Source organism: Carcharodon carcharias, chromosome 4 (genome assembly GCF_017639515.1).
Source record: "Carcharodon carcharias isolate sCarCar2 chromosome 4, sCarCar2.pri, whole genome shotgun sequence".
Lineage (NCBI taxonomy): Eukaryota > Metazoa > Chordata > Chondrichthyes > Lamniformes > Lamnidae > Carcharodon > Carcharodon carcharias.
The window spans coordinates 201,914,165-201,935,165 of NC_054470.1; the positions used below are offsets into that span (position 1 = coordinate 201,914,165).

At 51.0% G+C, this 21,001-nt stretch overlaps 1 protein-coding gene across 1 annotated transcript in view; it reads right to left on the reverse strand.

The window, feature by feature from the left end:
• The window catches only part of cplane1 (ciliogenesis and planar polarity effector 1), a 217,567-nt gene that overhangs the window by 90,127 nt on the left and 106,439 nt on the right, over positions 1–21,001 (reverse strand). The window contains exons 29-34 of the mRNA XM_041185379.1: positions 18,470–18,547; positions 14,111–14,241; positions 12,970–13,162; positions 8,753–8,997; positions 7,847–7,925; positions 3,673–4,023 (exon numbers count right to left, since the gene is read on the reverse strand). Of these exons, the coding sequence (XP_041041313.1) occupies positions 3,673–4,023; positions 7,847–7,925; positions 8,753–8,997; positions 12,970–13,162; positions 14,111–14,241; positions 18,470–18,547 (1,077 nt within the window). The remainder of the gene's footprint in view (positions 1–3,672; positions 4,024–7,846; positions 7,926–8,752; positions 8,998–12,969; positions 13,163–14,110; positions 14,242–18,469; positions 18,548–21,001) is intronic.

The following is a 21,001-nucleotide window of genomic DNA, read 5'->3' on the forward strand; positions in this document are numbered from 1 at the left end:
ATCTTTAACGACCTCCAGACCCTTGACCCATTGAGATATCTGGCATCTTGAGCACCCTCAATTTTAATCATTCCTCCACTGGTGTCCGTGCGGTCAGCTGCCTGGGTCCCAGGTTTCTGGAATTCTCTAACACACTTTCCTCCTCTAAGATACTTCTTAAAACCTGGCTCTTTGCTCTTGGTCATCAGACTTAACATCTCCTCATGTGTCTCAGTGTCATTCTTTGTTTTATAATGCTCCTGTAACATTAATGCTGCTATACAAATAAAAGCTGTTGTTGTTGGAGGTAGAATGTGCTTCCCTCACCTGGTGAAAATATCTCTCATTGAGCAGGAACTGTTCTCTCAATCTCATCCCATCTCCTCCGGAGGTTTCAAACATTCTCTCTTTCCCTTATTACCATCTTTATTCTCATTCAGATTCAGGTGACTAAGGTTAGGGACCACTTGGTGCATTCAGACAGACCCAAAATCTCAGCTCTCCTCCCTCAATATTCTCTCCAACTCCCAATGACTCCATTCCTCACACTCCCCACCTCACTGCCTGTGTCCAGCTCACACTCCCCACCTCACTGCCTGTGTCCAGCTCACACTCCCCACCTCACTGCCCCTGTCCAGCTGACACTCCCCACCTCACTGTCCCTGTCCAGCTCACACTCCCCACCTCACTGCCCCTGTCCAGCTCACACTCCCCACCTCACTGCCCCTGTCCAGCTCACACTCCCCACCTCACTGTCCCTGTCCAGCTCACACTCCCCACCTCACTGCCCCTGTCCAGCTCACACTCCCCACCTCACTGCCTGTGTCCAGCTCACACTCCCCACCTCACTGTCCCTGTCCAGCTCACACTCCCCACCTCACTGCCCCTGTCCAGCTCACACTCCCCACCTCACTGTCCCTCTCCAGCTCACACTCCCCACCTCACTGTCCCTGTCCAGCTCACACTCCCCACCTCACTGTCCCTGTCCAGCTCACACTCCCCACCTCACTGTCCCTGTCCAGCTCACACTCCCCACCTCACTGTCCCTGTCCAGCTCACACTCCCCACCTCACTGTCCCTGTCCAGCTCACACTCCCCACCTCACTGCCCCTGTCCAGCTCACACTCCCCACCTCACTGCCCCTGTCCAGCTCACACTCCCCACCTCACTGCCCCTGTCCAGCTCACACTCCCCACCTCACTGCCCCTGTCCAGCTCACACTCCCCACCTCACTGTCCCTGTCCAGCTCACACTCCCCACCTCACTGTCCCTGTCCAGCTCACACTCCCCACCTCACTGCCTGTGTCCAGCTCACACTCCCCACCTCACTGCCTGTGTCCAGCTCACACTCCCCACCTCACTGTCCCTGTCCAGCTCACACTCCCCACCTCACTGTCCCTGTCCAGCTCACACTCCCCACCTCACTGTCCCTGTCCAGCTCACACTCCCCACCTCACTGCCCCTGTCCAGCTCACAATCCTCACCTCACTGTCCCTGTCCAGCTCACACTCCCCACCTCACTGTCCCTGTCCAGCTCACACTCCCCACCTCACTGCCCCTGTCCAGCTCACACTCCCCACCTCACTGTCCCTGTCCAGCTCACACTCCCCACCTCACTGTCCCTGTCCAGCTCACACTCCCCACCTCACTGCCCCTGTCCAGCTCACACTCCCCACCTCACTGCCCCTGTCCAGCTCACACTCCCCACCTCACTGTCCCTGTCCAGCTCACACTCCCCACCTCACTGTCCCTGTCCAGCTCACACTCCCCACCTCACTGTCCCTGTCCAGCTCACACTCCCCACCTCACTGCCCCTGTCCAGCTCACACTCCCCACCTCACTGCCCCTGTCCAGCTCACACTCCCCACCTCACTGCCCCTGTCCAGCTCACACTCCCCACCTCACTGCCCCTGTCCAGCTCACACTCCCCACCTCACTGCCCCTGTCCAGCTCACACTCCCCACCTCACTGCCCCTGTCCAGCTCACACTCCCCACCTCACTGTCCCTGTCCAGCTCACACTCCCCACCTCACTGTCCCTGTCCAGCTCACACTCCCCACCTCACTGTCCCTGTCCAGCTCACACTCCCCACCTCACTGCCGCTGTCTAGCTCACACTCCCCACCTCACTGTCCCTGTCCAGCTCACACTCCCCACCTCACTGTCCCTGTCCAGCTCACACTCCCCACCTCACTGCCCCTGTCCAGCTCACACTCCCCACCTCACTGCCCCTGTCCAGCTCACACTCCCCACCTCACTGCCCCTGTCCAGCTCACACTCCCCACCTCACTGCCCCTGTCCAGCTCACACTCCCCACCTCACTGCCCCTGTCCAGCTCACACTCCCCACCTCACTGCCCCTGTCCAGCTCACACTCCCCACCTCACTGCCCCTGTCCAGCTCACACTCCCCACCTCACTGCCCCTGTCCAACTCACACTCCCCACCTCACTGCCCCTGTCCAGCTCACACTCCCCACCTCACTGCCCCTGTCCAGCTCACACTCCCCACCTCACTGCCCCTGTCCAGCTCACACTCCCCACCTCACTGCCTGTGTCCAGCTCACACTCCCCACCTCACTGTCCCTGTCCAGCTCACACTCCCCACCTCACTGTCCCTGTCCAGCTCACACTCCCCATCTCACTGTCCCTGTCCAGCTCACACTCCCCACCTCACTGCCTGTGTCCAGCTCACACTCCCCACCTCACTGTCCCTGTCCAGCTCACACTCCCCACCTCACTGTCCCTGTCCAGCTCACACTCCCCATCTCACTGTCCCTGTCCAGCTCACACTCCCCACCTCACTGCCCCTGTCCAGCTCACATTCCCCACCTCACTGTCCTGTCCAGCTCACACTCCCCACCTCACTGCCCCTGTCCAGCTCACACTCCCCACCTCACTGTCCCTGTCTAGCTCACATTCCCCACCTCACTGCCTGTGTCCAGCTCACACTCCCCACCTCACTGTCCCTGTCCAGCTCACACTCCCCACCTCACTGCCCCTGTCCAGCTCACACTCCCCACCTCACTGTCCCTGTCCAGCTCACACTCCCCACCTCACTGTCCCTGTCCAGCTCACACTCCCCACCTCACTGTCCCTGTCCAGCTCACACTCCCCACCTCACTGTCCCTGTCCAGCTCACATTCCCCACCTCACTGCCTGTGTCCAGCTCACACTCCCCACCTCACTGTCCTTGTCCAGCTCACACTCCCCACCTCACTGCCCCTGTCCAGCTCACACTCCCCACCTCACTGCCTGTGTCCAGCTCACACTCCCCACCTCACTGTCCCTGTCCAGCTCACACTCCCCACCTCACTGTCCCTGTCCAGCTCACACTCCCCATCTCACTGTCCCTGTCCAGCTCACACTCCCCACCTCACTGTCCCTGTCCAGCTCACACTCCCCACCTCACTGTCCCTGTCCAGCTCACACTCCCCACCTCACTGTCCCTGTCCAGCTCACACTCCCCATCTCACTGTCCAGCTCACTCACCCTGTGCCCTTCCTCAGGTTCTTGAGTCTGTGCTCCTCTTCCCTGTGGCTTTGTGGAAATCTCAAACAGATTAATGTGGTTCAATTGCTTCATTCACTTGAGTGTCTTGAGATGTTGAACAGAACCTGAGACAACTTTTCTCTACAACCCCCACCCCTCATTCTCACCCACCATCCATGTATTGAGCACGAGACGCAGCAGTTACCAGCAGACAGATCAAACTCCTTGGCAGCGAGAGGGGGAGTGTGACGATGCCAGTCTACACTCACAGGGAGTCCAGCAGCGTCCTTGGCTTTCAAGTAACCCTGGTCTTCCACTCTCTTCTCTGCAGTGAGACGGGCTGAGTGACAGTGCCAGTCTGCAAACCTGGGGGATACAGCAGCTGCCTTCACATTCGGGTAACACCGGTCCCCAGCTCTCCCCATGGGCGTCCGAGGGGGAGTGTGAGAACGCCAGTCTGTACACACAGCGGAACCTGGAGCTGCCTTCATCTTCGAGAAACACCGGTCCTCACCCTTCTCCTCAGCAGGGTCTGGTGGTGGGTGAAAGGCTGCTCCTACATTAAACAGGAAGACAGTGTGTTGTAATAGAAGCTGAGAATAGGCTGGGAAGAGAAAGCAGTAACATATGGGTCCAAGGCACTGCTTTGAGGACAGAGCTGTTGCTATGAACGTCCATAGCAATGTGCTTGGAGCCTGGGCAGCACAAAATGAGAATGTGCTGAGTCAACTCATCACAACCACTCAATGTCAGCCCCGAGGGAGAGAGATGGAAAGTGGCAACAACCATTCGCACAACTAGCACAATTAAACTTAGCAAGATGCCCAGAAACTGGGAGAGTTTTTGACAATATTCCAATTCTACAAAACAACCTAACAAGATGGTAAGTAGCTAGGTCTTGAAGGCTCAGTTTCTTTTCCATTCTTTAGTGGGTGTGGAAGGTCAGCATTTGCTGCCCATCCCTAATTGCCCTGGGACTCAGTGGCTTGTTACACCATTTCAGAGGGCAGGTAACATTCTGTGGGTCTGTAAGGATGTGATCGCACTGGAGGGGGCACAGAGGAGATTCACCAGGATGTTGCCTGGGATGAAACATTTAAGTTATGAAGAGAGGTTGGATAGACTTGAGTTGTTTTCAATGGAGCAGAGAAGACTGAGGGGTGACCTGATTTAGGTGTACAAGATTATGAGGGGCATGGACAGGGTGGATAGGGAGCAGCTGTTCCCCTTAGTTGAAGGGTCAGTCACAAGGGGGCATAAGTTCAAGGTGAGGGGCAGGAGGTTTAGTGGGGAGATGAGGAAAAACTTTTTTACCCAGAGGGTGGTGACGGTCTGGAATGCGCTGCCTGGGAGGGTGGTGGAGGCGGGTTGCCTCACATCCTTTAAAAAGTACCTGGATGAGCACTTGGCACATCATAACATTCAAGGCTATGGGCCAAGTGCTGGTAAATGGGATTAGGTAGGTAGGTCAGGTGTTTCTCACGTGTCGGTACAGATTCGATGGGCCGAAGGGCCTCTTCTGCTCTGTGAGATTCTGTCTAGAGGCTCATGGAGGCCACACCAGGTAAGGAAGGCAGGTTTCCTTCCCTGATGGACATTAGTGAACCAGATGGGTTTTTATGACAATCAGTGATAGTTTCATGATCTCCATCACTGAGAATAGCTTTCAATTCCAGATTGCTTAATTGAATTCAAATTCCACCAGCGGCTGTGGTGGGGTTTGAATCCATGGCTCTAAGACACTGGCCTTGGCTGTTGATTACTGGTGACCACTGACATTACTACCACACCACCATGCTCCCTAGGTTAGACACTAACCTTTCATCTCTCAAGTATGCTTCTTGATTTAGCCCTGATTGTTGAGATCAAAGTGTCTGTCCTCATTGTATCTCCATCCAGTGAATTAAGGATCTGTAATCTCCACCCAGTCACTCATTGCCATGGACCCGCAGCACAAAATTATCAGAAAAAAGCCAACTAAATTCAGCATAAGGGTTAAAAACAGGTGCAGCAAAAGAGAAAATGTTACATTGGGATATTAGAGGCTGCAGCACCAAGAGACATATAGAGGGAGCTGTCTTAGACTGTTTGATGGGGACAGTGTCGAGGGAGCTTTACTCTGTATCTAACCCTGTGCTGTATCTGTCCTGGGAGTGTTTGATGGGGACAGTGTAGAGGGAGATTTACTCTGTATCTAACTCCATGCTGTACCTGTCCTGGGAGTCTTTGATGGGGACAGTGTAGAGGGAGATTTACTCTATATCTAACTCCATGCTGTACCTGTCCTGGGAGTGTTTGATGGGGACAGTGCAGAGGGAGATTTACTCTATATCTAACCCCATGCTGTACCTGTCCTGGGAGTGTTTGATGTGGACAGTGTAGAGGGAGCTTTACTCTGTATCTAACCCCGTGCTGTCCCTGTCCTGGGAGTGTTTGATGGGGACAGTGTAGAGGGAGCTTTACTCTGTATCTAACCCCGTGCTGTACCTGTCCTGGGAGTGTTTGATGGGGACAGTGTAGAGGGAGATTTACTCTGTATCTAACTCCGTGCTGTACCTGTCCTGGGAGTGTTTGATGTGGACAGTGTAGAGTGAGCTTTACTCTGTATCTAACCCCGTGCTGTACCTGTCCTGGGAGTGTTTGAAGGGGACATTGTAGAGGAAGATTTACTCTGTATCTAACCCTGTGCTGTACCTGTCCTGGGAGTGTTTGATGGGGATAGTGTAGAGGGAGATTTACTCTGTATCTAACCCCGTGCTGTACCTCTCCTGGGAGTGTTTGATGGGTCAGTGTAGAGGGAACTTTACTCTGTATCTAACCCCGTGCTGTACCTCTCCTGGGAGTGTTTGATGGGTCAGTGTAGAGGGAACTTTACTCGGTATCTAACTCCGTGCTGTACCTGTCCTGGGAGTGTTTGATGGGGACAGTGTAGAGGGAGATTTACTCTGTATCTAACCCCGTGCTGTACCTGTCCTGAGAGTGTTTGATGGTGACAGTGTAGAGGGAGCTTTACTCTGTATCTAACCCCGTGCTGTACCTGTCCTGGGAGTGTTTGATGGGGACAGTGTAGAGGGAGCTTTACTCTGTATCTAACCCCGTGCTGTACCTGTCCTGGGAGTGTTTGATGGGGACAGTGTAGACGGAGCTTTACTCTGTATCTAACCTATTTTGCAATAGATTTTAGTTCTGCTGGTGGCAACACACTTGGTAAAGATGGTTAAGAGTTCATGTCCTTTCCCAGAATTTACGCACAGAAATAGAGGTTTAAGCCATGTGCAAGAACTGAGGGAGCACCGCATGCCCAGAGGGTCAGTGCTGAGGGAGCAGTGCACTGCCGGAGGATCAGCACTGAGGGAGCACCACATAGCAGGAGGGTCAGTACTGAAGGAGCACCACTCTCTCAGAGGGTCAGTACTGAGGGAGCGCTGCACTGTCTAAGGGTCAGTACTGAGGGAGCGCTGCACTGTCTAAGGGTCAGTACTGAGGGAGCGCTGCACTGTCAGAGGGTCACTACACAAGGACTGCTGCACTCTGAGGGTCAGTACTGAGGGAGTGATGCACTGTCTGAGGGTCAGTACTGAGGGAGTGATGTACTGTCTGAGGGTCAGTACTGAGGGAGTGATGTACTGTCTGAGGGTCAGTACTGAGGGAGTGATGTACTGTCTGAGGGTCAGTACTGAGGGAGTGATGTACTGTCTGAGGGTCAGTACTGAGGGAGTGATGTACTGTCTGAGGGTCAGTACTGAGGGAGTGATGTACTGTCTGAGGGTCAGTACTGAGGGAGTGATGTACTGTCTGAGGGTCAGTACTGAGGGAGTGATGTACTGTCTGAGGGTCAGTACTGAGGGAGTGATGTACTGTCTGAGGGTCAGTACTGAGGGAGTGCTTCCCTGTTGCAGGGTCAGTACTGAGGGCCACATTTTTTAAAATTTGTTTATGGGATGTGGCTGTTGCTGGCTGGGTCCAGTGGCAGTGAAGGCACGGTGATATATTTCCAAGTAAAGATGGTGTGTGGCTCTTAAAGATCTCATCACATGATTATAAGAGGATCAGGTGTCTCCTGAGCAACGCTCATCTCTCCATGAATTACCTACCATTCGTTAAGCTGCTGTTACGGGACGTTGAAGTGCGCTGCTCTGCTCAATGAGGTCAATTAAACTTCAAAACTAATGCATAATTCAGAAAATAAATACGAAATTATGGGATAATCCAGGATTAGAGCTGCTTGCCTTGTCTGCCCACTCATTCGTCAGATACTATCTCCAGAGAAACTCTCTCTCTCTCCCTAACCTTCCTCTTTCCCCCTCACTAACAGCTGATTATAAGAGTTGGTTACTCAGAACAGTGGTCTCGGAACAGTAACAAAACTCCCATCATACCTGCACCCCACGTTCTGGAATATTCCACTGGCTCCTCAGGACCCATGGCGCTGTGCAGATGTTCAATGGTGTTTATTAGCTGTTAGAAAGAGCAGGAAAGAGGGTTAGTCCAAGTAATCTAAAGAATGACCCATCAGTGACCTGATGCCTGATGAAGAGTCATGGAGTCGGATCTGGAGGTGAAGGGGTCGGAGAGTTCAGGGTCATCATTACAGAATGGTTACAGCCAGAATGAGGCCACTCAGCCCCTATATGTCCATGCTGGCTCTCGACAAGAGCAACTCAGTTAGTCCCAGTACCCCAGCTTTTCCCTGTAACCCCTGCAAACCTTTTTCTTCAGATAACCATCCGTTTCTCCTTGGAAAGCCTCGATTGACCCTACCTCCCCCACACTCTCAGACAGTGCATTCCAGATCCTAACCACTCGCTGCGTGAAAAAGTTTCTCCTCATGTCACCATTGCTTCTTTTGCCAATTACCTTAAATCTGTGCCCTCTGGTTCCCGATCCTTCCACCAATGGGAACAGTTTCTCCCCATCCACTCTGCCCAGACCCCTCAGGATTTTGGATACCTGTCTTCAACCTTCTCTTCTCCAAGGAAAACAGTCCCAGCTTCTCCAATCTATCCTTGTGACCGAAGTCTCTCATGAACCTTATCTGTATCTTCATGCTTTCACTTCCTTCCCAAAGTGTATCATTCTTTATACCTGACTAGCAGTGTGAGCAAGGGGATTGTTGGAAACGGTATCACTGCCTATTGTTCACTATTGATTAATACAAGTATCAGGGGTCTAGGCTGCCAATGGTCAGGTTGCTCTGTGTTTACAGTCCATTCTCCCAGTGATGTGTCTGTAGTGCAGGGCTAGTCAGGACCATTGTGGTGTTCCCGCAGGCCATCAGCCCTTACCATCTTGGTGTTGGCAAAGTCCTGTTCCATGTTCACTGCCATGTCCTGCAGGGCACTGAGTTGATGCTCCATTTCACTGAGCTGTGCCCTGACCCGCTTGGTGCCCACAGAGTGGGCAGCAGCTTGTGGAGGTGTCGACAAAGGTGGGCTATCCTGCTGCAACAATCTTTCTGTCAGGTGGTCTCCAGCGAGCTGCTGCTCCCAACCTTCACTCCAGAGCTGGGCTTGGCTGAGGGATGGGCTCTCTGAAATTAAAACAACATAAACATGATGTAAACAGAAAGCTCCGCTGGTCCAGCCTCAAGACAACTCGTTGCTCACAAGGAATTGGCTGCCGGTCACAGTGGCTCACTCATTGTAAACAAACACACACAGCTTCCAACATACCAACAACACTAACAGACCATTCGGCCCCACCAGTCCGTGTTGGTGTTTACCCTCCCTCCACACCAGCCAATCATATTCACTCACCTTGTTCCCAAAACCCTTCATCACAATAAATGGGAAGATATGGAGAGATGTAAAAGATATGAGGGACCTTGGAGTGAATGTCCTCAGGTTCCTGAATGTAGCAGGACAGCTTGGTAAGGTGGTTAAGACGACATATGGATTCCTTTCATTTATTAGCTGAGGTGTAGAATATAAGAGCAGGGAGGTTATGCTGGAACTGTATAAAACATTAGTTAGGCCACAACTAGAGTACTGTGTGCAGTCCTAGTCACCACATTACAGAAAGGATGTGATTGCATTTGAGAGGATACAGAGGAGATTTACGAGGATGTTGCCAGGACTGGAAAATTGCAGCTATGAGGAAAGATTGGAAAGGCTGGGCTTGTTCTCCTTGGAACAGAGGAGGCTGAGGGGAGATCTGACTGAGATGTACAAAATTGTGAGGGACCTGGACAGAGTGAATGGGAAGGGCCGATTTACTTTCGCAGAGAGGTCAGTGTCTAGGGGGCAGAGATTTACAGCAATTTGGAGAAGGATTAGAGGGGAGCTCAGGATGTTTTTTCACCCAGAGGGTAACAGGGGCCTGGAACTCACTGACTGAAAGGGTGATAGAGGCAGAAACCCTCGACATATTTAAAAGGTGTCTGGATCTGCACCTCAAGCGCTGTAAACTGCAGGGCTATGGATCAAAGGCTGGAAAGTGAGAACAGGCTGGGCAGTGGCTCCTTCCTTGTTGAACAGGATACATACTTAAGAAAATTCTCCTGAACGCACTCTTGGAACTCTAGCCCTTCTCTGCCCTTTACACTAATACTATCCCAGTCGATATTCGGGTAATTAAAGTCCCACATTGTAACTCCTCTAATTTTTGCACCGCCCTTGCAAATTTGTTCTCCTACATCCTTCTCACTAGTTGACGGTCTATAGACTACACTGAGCAATGTAAGTGGCACCTTTTTTGTTTCTGAGCTCGAGTCGAATAGATTCTGTTCTTGAACCCACTTGAACATCCTCTTTCTCCAGCACTGCAATGCTCTCCTTAACCAATACCACCACCCCTCCTCCTTTACTTCCTTTCCAATCTTTCCTGAACACCTTGTATCCAGTCTTTGCCAATGACACATATGGCCCATAAACAAATATTAAAAAATTTAAAAATTAAAAAAAAATAGTCCCATGGTTAGCTACAGAGTAAAGCTCCCTCTACACTGTGATAAAAACAAAAAAACTGCGGATGCTGGAAATCCAAAACAAAAACAGAATTACCTGGAAAAACTCAGCAGGTCTGGCAGCATCGGCGGAGAAGAAAAGAGTTGACGTTTCGAGTCCTCATGACCCTTCGACAGAACTTGAGTTCGAGTCCAGGAAAGAGCTGAAATATAAGCTGGTTTAAGGTGTGTGTGTGGGGGGCGGAGAGATAGAGAGACAGAGAGGTGGAGGGGGTTGGTGTGGTTGTAGCGACAAACAAGCAGTGATAGAAGCAGAATATCAAAAGATGTCAATATTGTTGTTGACATCTTTTGATATTCTGCTTCTATCACTGCTTGTTTGTCGCTACAACCACACCAACCCCCTCCACCTCTCTGTCTCTCTATCTCTCCGCCCCCCACACACACACCTTAAACCAGCTTATATTTCAGCTCTTTCCTGGACTCGAACTCAAGTTCTGTCGAAGGGTCATGAGGACTCGAAACGTCAACTCTTTTCTTCTCCGCCGATGCTGCCAGACCTGCTGAGTTTTTCCAGGTAATTCTGTTTTTGTTTTCCCTCTACACTGTCCCCATCAAACACTCCCAGGACAGGTACAGCACGGGGTTAGATACAGGGTAAAGCTCCCTCTACACTGTCCCCATCAAACACTCCCAGGACAGGTACAGCACGGGGTTAGATACAGAGTAAACCTCCCTCTACACTGTCCCCATCAAACACTCCCAGGACAGGGACAGCACGGGGTTAGATACAGAGTAAAGCTCCCTCTACACTGTCCCCATCAAACACTCACAGGACAGGTACAGCACGGGGTTAGATACAGAGTAAAGCTCCCTCTACACTGTCCCCATCAAACACTCACAGGACAGGTACAGCACGGGGTTAGATACAGAGTAAAGCTCCCTCTACACAGTCCCCATCAAACACTCCCAGGACAGGTACAGCACGGGGTTAGATACAGAGTAAAGCTCCCTCTACACTGTCCCCATCAAACACTCCCAGGACAGGTACAGCACGGGGTTAGATACAGAGTAAAGCTCCCTCTACACAGTCCCCATCAAACACTCCCAGGACAGGTACAGCACGGGGTTAGATACAGAGTAAACCTCCCTCTACACTGTCCCCATCAAACACTCCCAGGACAGGTACAGCACGGGGTTAGATACAGAGTAAATCTCCCTCTACACTGTCCCCATCAAACACTCCCAGGACAGGTACAGCACGGGGTTAGATACAGAGTAAAGCTACTTCTACACTGTCCCCATCAAACACTCCCAGGACAGGTACAGCACGGGGTTAGATACAGAGTAAAGCTACTTCTACACTGTCCCCATCAAACACTCTCAGGACAGGTACAGCACGGGGTTAGATACAGAGTAAAGCTACTTCTACACTGTCCCCATCAAACACTCTCAGGACAGGTACATCACGGGGTTAGATACAGAGTAAATCTCCCTCTACATAGTCCCCATCAAACACTCCCAGGACAGGTACAGCACGGGGTTAGATACAAAGTAAAGGTCCCTCTACACCGTCCCCATCAAATACTCCCAGGACAGGTACAGCACGGGGTTAGATACAGAGTAAATCACACTCTACACTGTCCCCATCTAACACTCCCAGGACAGGTACAGCACGGGGTTAGATACAGAGTAAAGCTCCCTCTACACAGTCCCCATCAAATACTCCCAGGACAGGTACAGCATGGGGTTAGATACAGAGCAAGGCTCCCTCTACACTGTCCCCATCAAACACTCCCAGGACAGGTACAGCATGGGGTTAGATACAGTGTACAGTAATAAACTGCCCAGAACTGGTCGACTTATTCTCTGACTAGAGCCCTGTACAGTTTGATCATCCTCTCTAACCTGTATTTTACTGTTTTGATGATTTAGCTGAACTCCCTATGGGCAGGATTCACTATTGCTCTGCATTGATTAGTTATTTGAACATTGAGTTTACTGAGGGTCCTGGTATCTTCCAGCCTCATCGTTTTCCATTTCACCACCATTCATGCTGAATGTATTTGAGAATTGCCCTTTCCATGCCAATATTGTACAATGACCAGCTTTAAGTTCCATTGCCCACTGGCCTGTTCATTTATAAATTTTGTCCAACTCATGAACATACGAATTAGGAGCAGGAGTAGGTCACTAGGCCCCTCGAGCCTGCTCTGTCATTCAATAAGATCATGGCTGATCTGATTGTAACCTCAACCCCACATTCCTGCTTATCCCTGATAAACTTTCACCCCCTATCTCGCTCTGCCTTAAAAATATTCAAAGACTCTGCTTCTACTGCCTTTTGAGGAAGAGAGTTCCAAAGGTTCACGACCCTCTGAAAGCTACTCATCTATTTAGTTTATTGTTGAGTATTCTTGGTCTCTTCAATCTTTGCACCAAGCTCTTACAGCACTCTTCACTATTCCTTCTCATGTCCAATTTGCCTGCAGAATCTTAGCTATCACTCTTATGCTGTTTGCACTGTTTCTATCACACAGGGACCAGGTCTATTCTTCCTCAATAACTGCTGTCATCTTACAGAGGTCCAGTACTCACCCTGCTGCTGGCATGTATCTGGAGGTACAGCATTAGTGACAGAGGCGGCCATGAGATGTAGTCCAGCTATGGATATGTCTTCTCTTTCTGATGAGGGCATTAGTTCAGGAGCACTTGTAGTAACTGGAAGGCTGTTCAGCAGTTCTCCAGCATCAATGTCAATAACATTGAGGAATTTATGACCAGACATCAGCTGTAAAAACCAAGGCATAGTTATAGGAGAGATGGGACAGTAACACGCCAACCCACTCTCCAAATCACTGACCATCCTTTGCACCACATCCCAAACTCCACCGACTCACCTTTTCCCCATATCCCTCAGTCCGAATTCTCTCCATGAATGTTTGAAGTCTCTTGATCACTGTTTACATAGCCTGTTTCAATGTTTACACAGCCTGTTTCAATGTTCCCCACTAGTTTGCTCCACAACTTAACCTTCAAGTGAACAAAGTCCCTATTTCCCAGTGCATTCTTTATGAAGAGTAACAGCAATTGCAGGTAGACATCATGGTCTCTCATACCCACAAGTCTAGGGTGAGCTGGCATTTGAGGTTTTAATGTAACATATCAAGCTTTGTAGAGAATATAGGCTGCAATCTTGAGTACGTGTGACAAGAATCCCTTCCCTAACCGCACTGTGGGTGTATCTACATCACTTCGAATGCAGTGGTTCAAGAAGGCAGCTCACCACCACCTTCTCAAGGGGAACTGGGGAGGTGGTGTCATAGTAGCATTGTCACTGGACTAGTAATTCAGAGGCCCAGCATAACGCTCTGGGGACCCAGGTTCGAATCCCACCACGGCAGATGATAAAATGTGAATTCAGTAAAAACCTGGAATTAAAAGTCCGATGATGACCATGAAACCATTGCCCGATTCTTGTATTTGGGTCACAAATGCCCTTTAGGGAGGGAAATCTGCTGTCCTTACCTGGTCTGGCCTACATGTGACTCCAGACCCACAGCAATGCTGTTGACTCTTAAAATGCCCCCTAAACAAGGGCAATTAGGAGTGGGCAATTAGGAATTGGCCCAGCCAGCGACGCCCACATCCCATGAACGAATATTCTCCTCTGTCCCATGTCTGATTATTGTACTGACACTAAGCATTAATTGAAACTTAGAGCTGGTCTTCCACTTACTTGGTCGGATGTTGCCTGATTAGTTGGTGTGACGAGAGGCTTCGGACACGTTTCACTCAGAAACCGAAGATTCATGAACACATCTGGAGGCACAACCTGGACCAGAGGGACACTGGCTGGTGTGGTTTGTACTGCGAAGCAAGCACAGTAAACGATCAGACGCTTAATAGAGTGCGGTCAGTGTGTACCATCTATAAGATGCACTGCAGGAATTCACCAAGCCTCCTTCCACAGCACCTTCCAAACCCACGACCACTACCATCTAGAAGGACAAGGGCAGCAGATAGATGGGAACACCACCACCTGGAAGTTCCCCTCCAAGTCACTCACCATCCTGACTTGGAAATATATCACCGTTCCTTCACTGTCGCTGGGTCACAATCCTGGAACTCCCTCCCTAACAGCACTGTGGGTGTACCTACACCACATGGACTGCAGCGGCTCAAGAAGGCAGCTCACCACCACCTTCTCAAGGGCAATTCGGAATGGGCAATAAATGCTGGCCCTGCCAGCGGTGCCCATATCCCATGAATGAAAATAAAATCTGTCCACCAGCGGAGTCAATGTTAGCCAAGCAACATCTACAGCTTCTAATAGCTCACTTCAATCATGAAATTATTCCATGGGAACACTGGCCCTCTCTTCGGGTTATATTCGTGTAGTGGAGACACTGATGTCAATCTGCTCCCGTTCTATTCAAAGACATGGAATCCCATGTTTGGTGGGATTAGCAAGAGCTGGATAGACTCTCATCAATAAAAACGTGCATTTATATAGCATCTTTCACATCCTCAGGAGACCCCAAACCGCTTCACAGATGAGGAGATACTTCCTGCTGTGCAGTTATTAATTGCAGAAGCTAACCTGCATAAGCAAGATCCCAAAAGTAACAATGATGGTCCAGTCAGTGCTTCCTATGAGCCTGAAGTTAATCCTGCATTTAGATGGAATCTTTAGGCTTAGCCTCTGCCCAGTACTCTTATAGAGTCTATCCCTAATCTCACCGTAATGCAGTCCTGTTCTCAAACTGGCCCAGGGCAGGAACTGCTCCCTATCTCAGGCTAGCCCAAGATGGAGCTTCCCAGTCTCAGACCGGACTAGGCAACTTACCCGGTGTCTGACCGGACCAGGTCAGGCAACTTACCCGGTGTCTGACCGGACCAGGTCAGGCAACTTACCCGGTGTCTGACCGGACCAGGTCAGGCAACCTACCCGGTGTCTGACCGGACCAGGTCAGGCAACTTACCCGGTGTCTGACCGGACCAGGTCAGGCAACTTACCCGGTGTCTGACCGGACCAGGTCAGGCAACTTACCCGGTGTCTGACCGGACCAGGTCAGGCAACTTACCCGGTGTCTGACCGGACCAGGTCAGGCAACTTACCCGGTGTCTGACCGGACCAGGTCAGGCAACTTACCCGGTGTCTGACCGGACCAGGTCAGGCAACTTACCCGGTGTCTGACCGGACCAGGTCAGGCAACTTACCCGGTGTCTGACCGGACCAGGTCAGGCAACTTACCCGGTGTCTGACCGGACCAGGTCAGGCAACTTACCCGGTGTCTGACCGGACCAGGTCAGGCAACCTACCCGGTGTCTGACCGGACCAGGTCAGGCAACTTACCCGGTCTCAGTCCGGACCAGGTCAGGCAACTTACCCAGTCTCAGACCGGACCAGGTCAGGCAACTTACCCGGTGTCTGACCGGACCAGGTCAGGCAACTTACCCGGTGTCTGACCGGACCAGGTCAGGCAACTTACCCGGTGTCTGACCGGACCAGGTCAGGCAACTTACCCGGTGTCTGACCGGACCAGGTCAGGCAACTTACCCGGTGTCTGACCGGACCAGGTCAGGCAACTTACCCAGTCTCAGTCCGGACCAGGTCAGGCAACTTACCCAGTCTCAGACCGGACCAGGTCAGGCAACTTACCCGGTCTCAGTCCGGACCAGGTCAGGCAACTTACCCGGTCTCAGTCCGGACCAGGTCAGGCAACTTACCCGGTGTCTGACCGGACCAGGTCAGGCAACTTACCCAGTCTCAGTCCGGACCAGGTCAGGCAACTTACCCAGTCTCAGTCCGGACCAGGTCAGGCAACTTACCCAGTCTCAGACCGGACCAGGTCAGGCAACTTACCCGGTGTCTGACCGGACCAGGTCAGGCAACTTACCCGGTGTCTGACCGGACCAGGTCAGGCAACTTACCCGGTGTCTGACCGGACCAGGTCAGGCAACTTACCCGGTCTCAGTCCGGACCAGGTCAGGCAACTTACCCCGGTGTCAGACCGGACCAGGTCAGGCAACTTACCCAGTCTCAGTCCGGACCAGGTCAGGCAACTTACCCGGTTGTCTCGACCGGACCAGGTCAGGCAACTTACCCGGTCTCAGTCCGGACCAGGTCAGGCAACTTACCCGGTGTCTGACCGGACCAGGTCAGGCAACTTACCCAGTCTCAGTCCGGACCAGGTCAGGCAACTTACCCGGTGTCTGACCGGACCAGGTCAGGCAACTTACCCGGTCTCAGTCCGGACCAGGTCAGGCAACTTACCCGGTGTCTGACCGGACCAGGTCAGGCAACTTACCCGGTCTCAGTCCGGACCAGGTCAGGCAACTTACCCGGTGTCTGACCGGACCAGGTCAGGCAACTTACCCGGTCTCAGTCCGGACCAGGTCAGGCAACTTACCCGGTCTCAGTCCGGACCGGGTCAGGCAACTTACCCAGTCTCAGACCGGACCAGGTCAGGCAACTTACCCAGTCTCAGACCAGACCGGACCAGGACAGGCAACTTACCCAGTCTCAGACCGGACCAGGTCAGGCAACTTACCCGGTCTCAGACCGGACCAGGTCAGGCAACTTACCCGGTCTCAGACCGGACCAGGTCAGGCAACTTACCCGGTCTCAGACCAGACCAGGTCAGGCAACTTACCCAGTCTCAGACCAGACCAGGTCAGGCAACTTACCCAGTCTCAGACCAGACCAGGACAGGCAACTTACCCGGTGTCTGACCGGACCAGGACAGGCAACTTACCCGGTCTCAGACCAGACCAGGACAGGCAACTTACCCAGTCTCAGACCGAACCAGGTCAGGCAACTTACTGGGTCTCAGACCAGACCAGGACAGGCAACTTACCGGGTCTCAGATCAGCCCAGCACAGATGACACTACCGGTCTCAGTTTGACCAAGGGCAGGAGGCTCCACTGCTCTGGGATCAGCCCAGGACTAGATCTGGTCTCAGTCTGGGAGCAGCCACCTGGGACAGGAGACTTTGCCTGTCTCGGACCAGCCCAAGCTGCCTTTGACACTAGTAACTGGTCTCTAAAGCTTTTTAAGAAAGAAATGGAACAGAGGAATGTTCAAAAGGAGGAACCACCGCCCCACCCCCGTCCCCTCTGGTTGGGGTGGGAGGGGTTGGGGGGGGGCGGCTGGGGTAAGCTGCTGTCAGCAGAGGGGCTAACCAAAGCTGGTGGGTTTCTCTGTCATGTCGTCGGGAGATCACTTACCTGTTGTCACAATGCAAAATCACCCAAATATTAGCTGAACACAAGCTGTTTCTATTACAGACACTGCAAACACAAGCCAGAGACAGCGAGTAGAGGCAGAACAAGATGTCACAGCGAAGTCTAACACAGACACTGTTCAGCAAGATTCCCAATTCAAAATTCACACAAAATATCAAACACAACAGGTGTGCCTCTCACCTGTGGATCTGCTACTATATAGCTAGGCTGTGAATTATTCACTCTCTGCATTATTCAAGGGAACAGGAAAGAGAGGAGGAAGGGAACAAAGAGGTAGAGAAGCACAGAAAGGCAGACAGAGAGAGAGAGCTAGACAGAGCAGAGAAGGAAAGAGCAGGAAATAAAAACCAGAGGATGGGGAGAGAGAAAGGAGGAAAAGTGTGAGGGAGGGGAGATCTTGAGTGACGGGGTGGGGGCCACACATACACACACACATTCTCCTTTCCAGGATACATGGATAGAGTGGATGGATAGAGACTGGAAACATCAACAGTAGGCAATCATGGGACTCTGACTGAAGTTAACAATGATTTTCTGCTTCCATGCACAAATGTATAATTAAATGAATGACAGCCATAAAGTCATAACTGCACAGATTAAGGCCATTCAGCCCATTGAATGTGGGTGAGTATGTGTGACTCTGATGGATTGTCCCAGTAGAGAGGGCCTGCGCTCAGTCAATGGTGTCAGTCAGATTGGAACAGGGATGTGGTGACATCGGCTTTGCCTGTACATGTCCTGGGACATGGTTTATACTTGTTGAGGTATACAGTCTGTACGAGGCTTCACTCACCGACTGACAACTGAACCACAAAACAACACAAAGCAGAAGGTGAAAGGTCAAACCTGTAGTGGCATTGACTGCCTGGCTGTTCTTGATCTCAGAGCAGGTGACGATCCCAGCATCCTTGTAGGATTTAGCAGCTTCAGAAGGCCAAAAAAGTGAAATGTCAGTGAAATGCCATGGGAGGGAGAGAGAACAGAGAAACACTGAATATCCAAACACCTGGACACTTCGAGTAAAAGCACCAGGGGCCAGTTAGGAGAGAGAGCAGTAAAGTGAGACAGGTCCAGGAGAGATTTGCCTAATGCCCATTGTTCAGCTACAGTTTTTCCCTCCAATCTTTCGTTCCAGCCTATCTGACCCAGCTCCATTCTTGCCCCATGGAAGTCGGCTCTTGTCCAGTTAATTATTTTTATTCTGGATTGCCTATCGTCCTTTTCTATCATCATCTAAAATATACAATACAGTGATCACTGTCTCCTAAATGTTCCCCCACTGACACTTGATCTACTTGGCCCACCTCATTTCCAAGAACCAGGTCCAACAGTGCATCTTTTCTTGTTGGATTGGACACATACTGCTGTAGAAAATTCTCCTCAATATAATCTAGGATCTTTTGCCCCTCTCCACCCTTTACACTATCACTGTCCCAGTCTACATTCGAGTAATTAAAGTCACCCATTATAACTACTCTATAATACTGCATCTCTCTGTAATTCCCCTGCTGTTTTGTTCTCCTACATCCTTCTCACTAGTTGACAGTCTACAGACTGCACCGAGCAAGGTAATCACACCCTTTCTGTTCCTTAGCTCGAGCCAAATAGATTCTGTCCTTGAACCCTCTGGGACATCCTCTTTCTTCTGCACTGCAATGCTCTCCTTAACCAATACTGCCACCCCTCCTCCTTTCCTTCCTTTCCTATCTCTTCTGAACACCTTATACCCAGGAATATTTAACACCCAGCTCTGCCCTTCCTTGAGTCAGGTCTCTGTTATCACCACAACATCATATTTCCACGTGGTAATCTGCACCTGTAACTCCCCAATCTTATTTATTATACTCGGTGCATTCACACACATGCTCAATAACTCTGATTTAGATTTTGTTACTTTCTCTTTTACCTATTAACTTCCTATTCTCTACACAAGCGCTATCTGTCCCTCCCAGTATTTTGTGCACCCTGGTATTCCTCTCTAATATTCTCTCCCGATTCCCACACCCCTGCCGAGTTAGTTTAAACCCTCCCAGCAGCACTAGCAAAACACCCCGCAAGGAACTCAGTCCCAGCTCTGTTCAGGTGCAACCCGTCTGGCTTGTACAGGTGCCACCTCCCCCAGAGCCAGTCCCAGTGTCCCAGGAATCTAAAGCCCTCCCTCCTGCACCATCTTTCCAGACACATATTCACCTGCCTTAACCTCCTATTTCTGTACTCACTGGAACGTGGCACTGGGAGCAACCTGCAGATTATTACATCTGAGGTCCTGCTTACTAATTTTCTACCTATCACAAAATCACAGTGCAGAAGAGGCCCTTTGGCCCATCGAGTCTGCACCGACACGTGAGAAACACCTGACCTACCTACCTAATCCCATTTACCAGCACTTGGCCCATAGCCTTGAATGTTATGATGTGCCAAGTGCTCATCCAGGTACTTTTTAAAGGATGTGAGGCAACCCGCCTCCACCACCCTCCCAGGCAGCACATTCCAGACCCTCACCACACTCTGGGTAAAAAAGTTTTTCCTCACTTCCCCCCTAAACCTCCTGCCCCTCATCTTGAACTTATGTTCCCTTGTGACTGACCCTTCAACTAAGGGGAACAGCTGCTCCCTATCCACCCTGTCCATGCCCCTCATGATCTTCTACACCTCGATCAGGATGCCCCTCAGTCTTCTCTGCTCCAACAAAAACAACCCAAGTCTATTCAACTTCTTTTCATAACTTAAATGTTTCATCCCAGGCAACATCCTGGTGAATCTCCTCTGCACCCCCTCAGTGCAATCACATCCTTCCTATAATGTGGTGACCAGAACTGCACTCAGTACTCCAGCTGTGGCCTCACCAAGGTTTTATACAACTCCAACATGACCTCCCTACTTTTGTAATCTATGCCTCGACTGATAAAGGCAAGTGTCCCATATGCCTTTTTCACCACCTCACTAACATGCCCCTCTGTCTTCAGAGATCTATGGACACACACGCCAAGGTCCCTTTGTTCCTCAGAACTTCCTAGTGTCATGCCGTTCATTGAATACTTCCTTGTTAAATTACTCCTTCCAAAGTGTATCACCTCACAATTTTCAGGGTTAAATTCCATCTGCCACTTATCTGCCCATTTGACCATCCTGTCTATATCTTCCTGTAGCCCAAGACACTCAACCTCACTGTTAACTACCCGGCCAATCTTTGTGTCATCCGCAAACTTACTAATCCTACCCCCAACATAGTCATCTATGTCATTTATATAAATTACAACCCAGCTCCCTAAATTCTGCTTTCAGGACCACATCCCCCTTCCTACCTAAGTCACTGGTACCAATGTGGACCACGACCGCTGGCTGATCATACTCCCCCAGAAGAATGTCCTGCAGTTG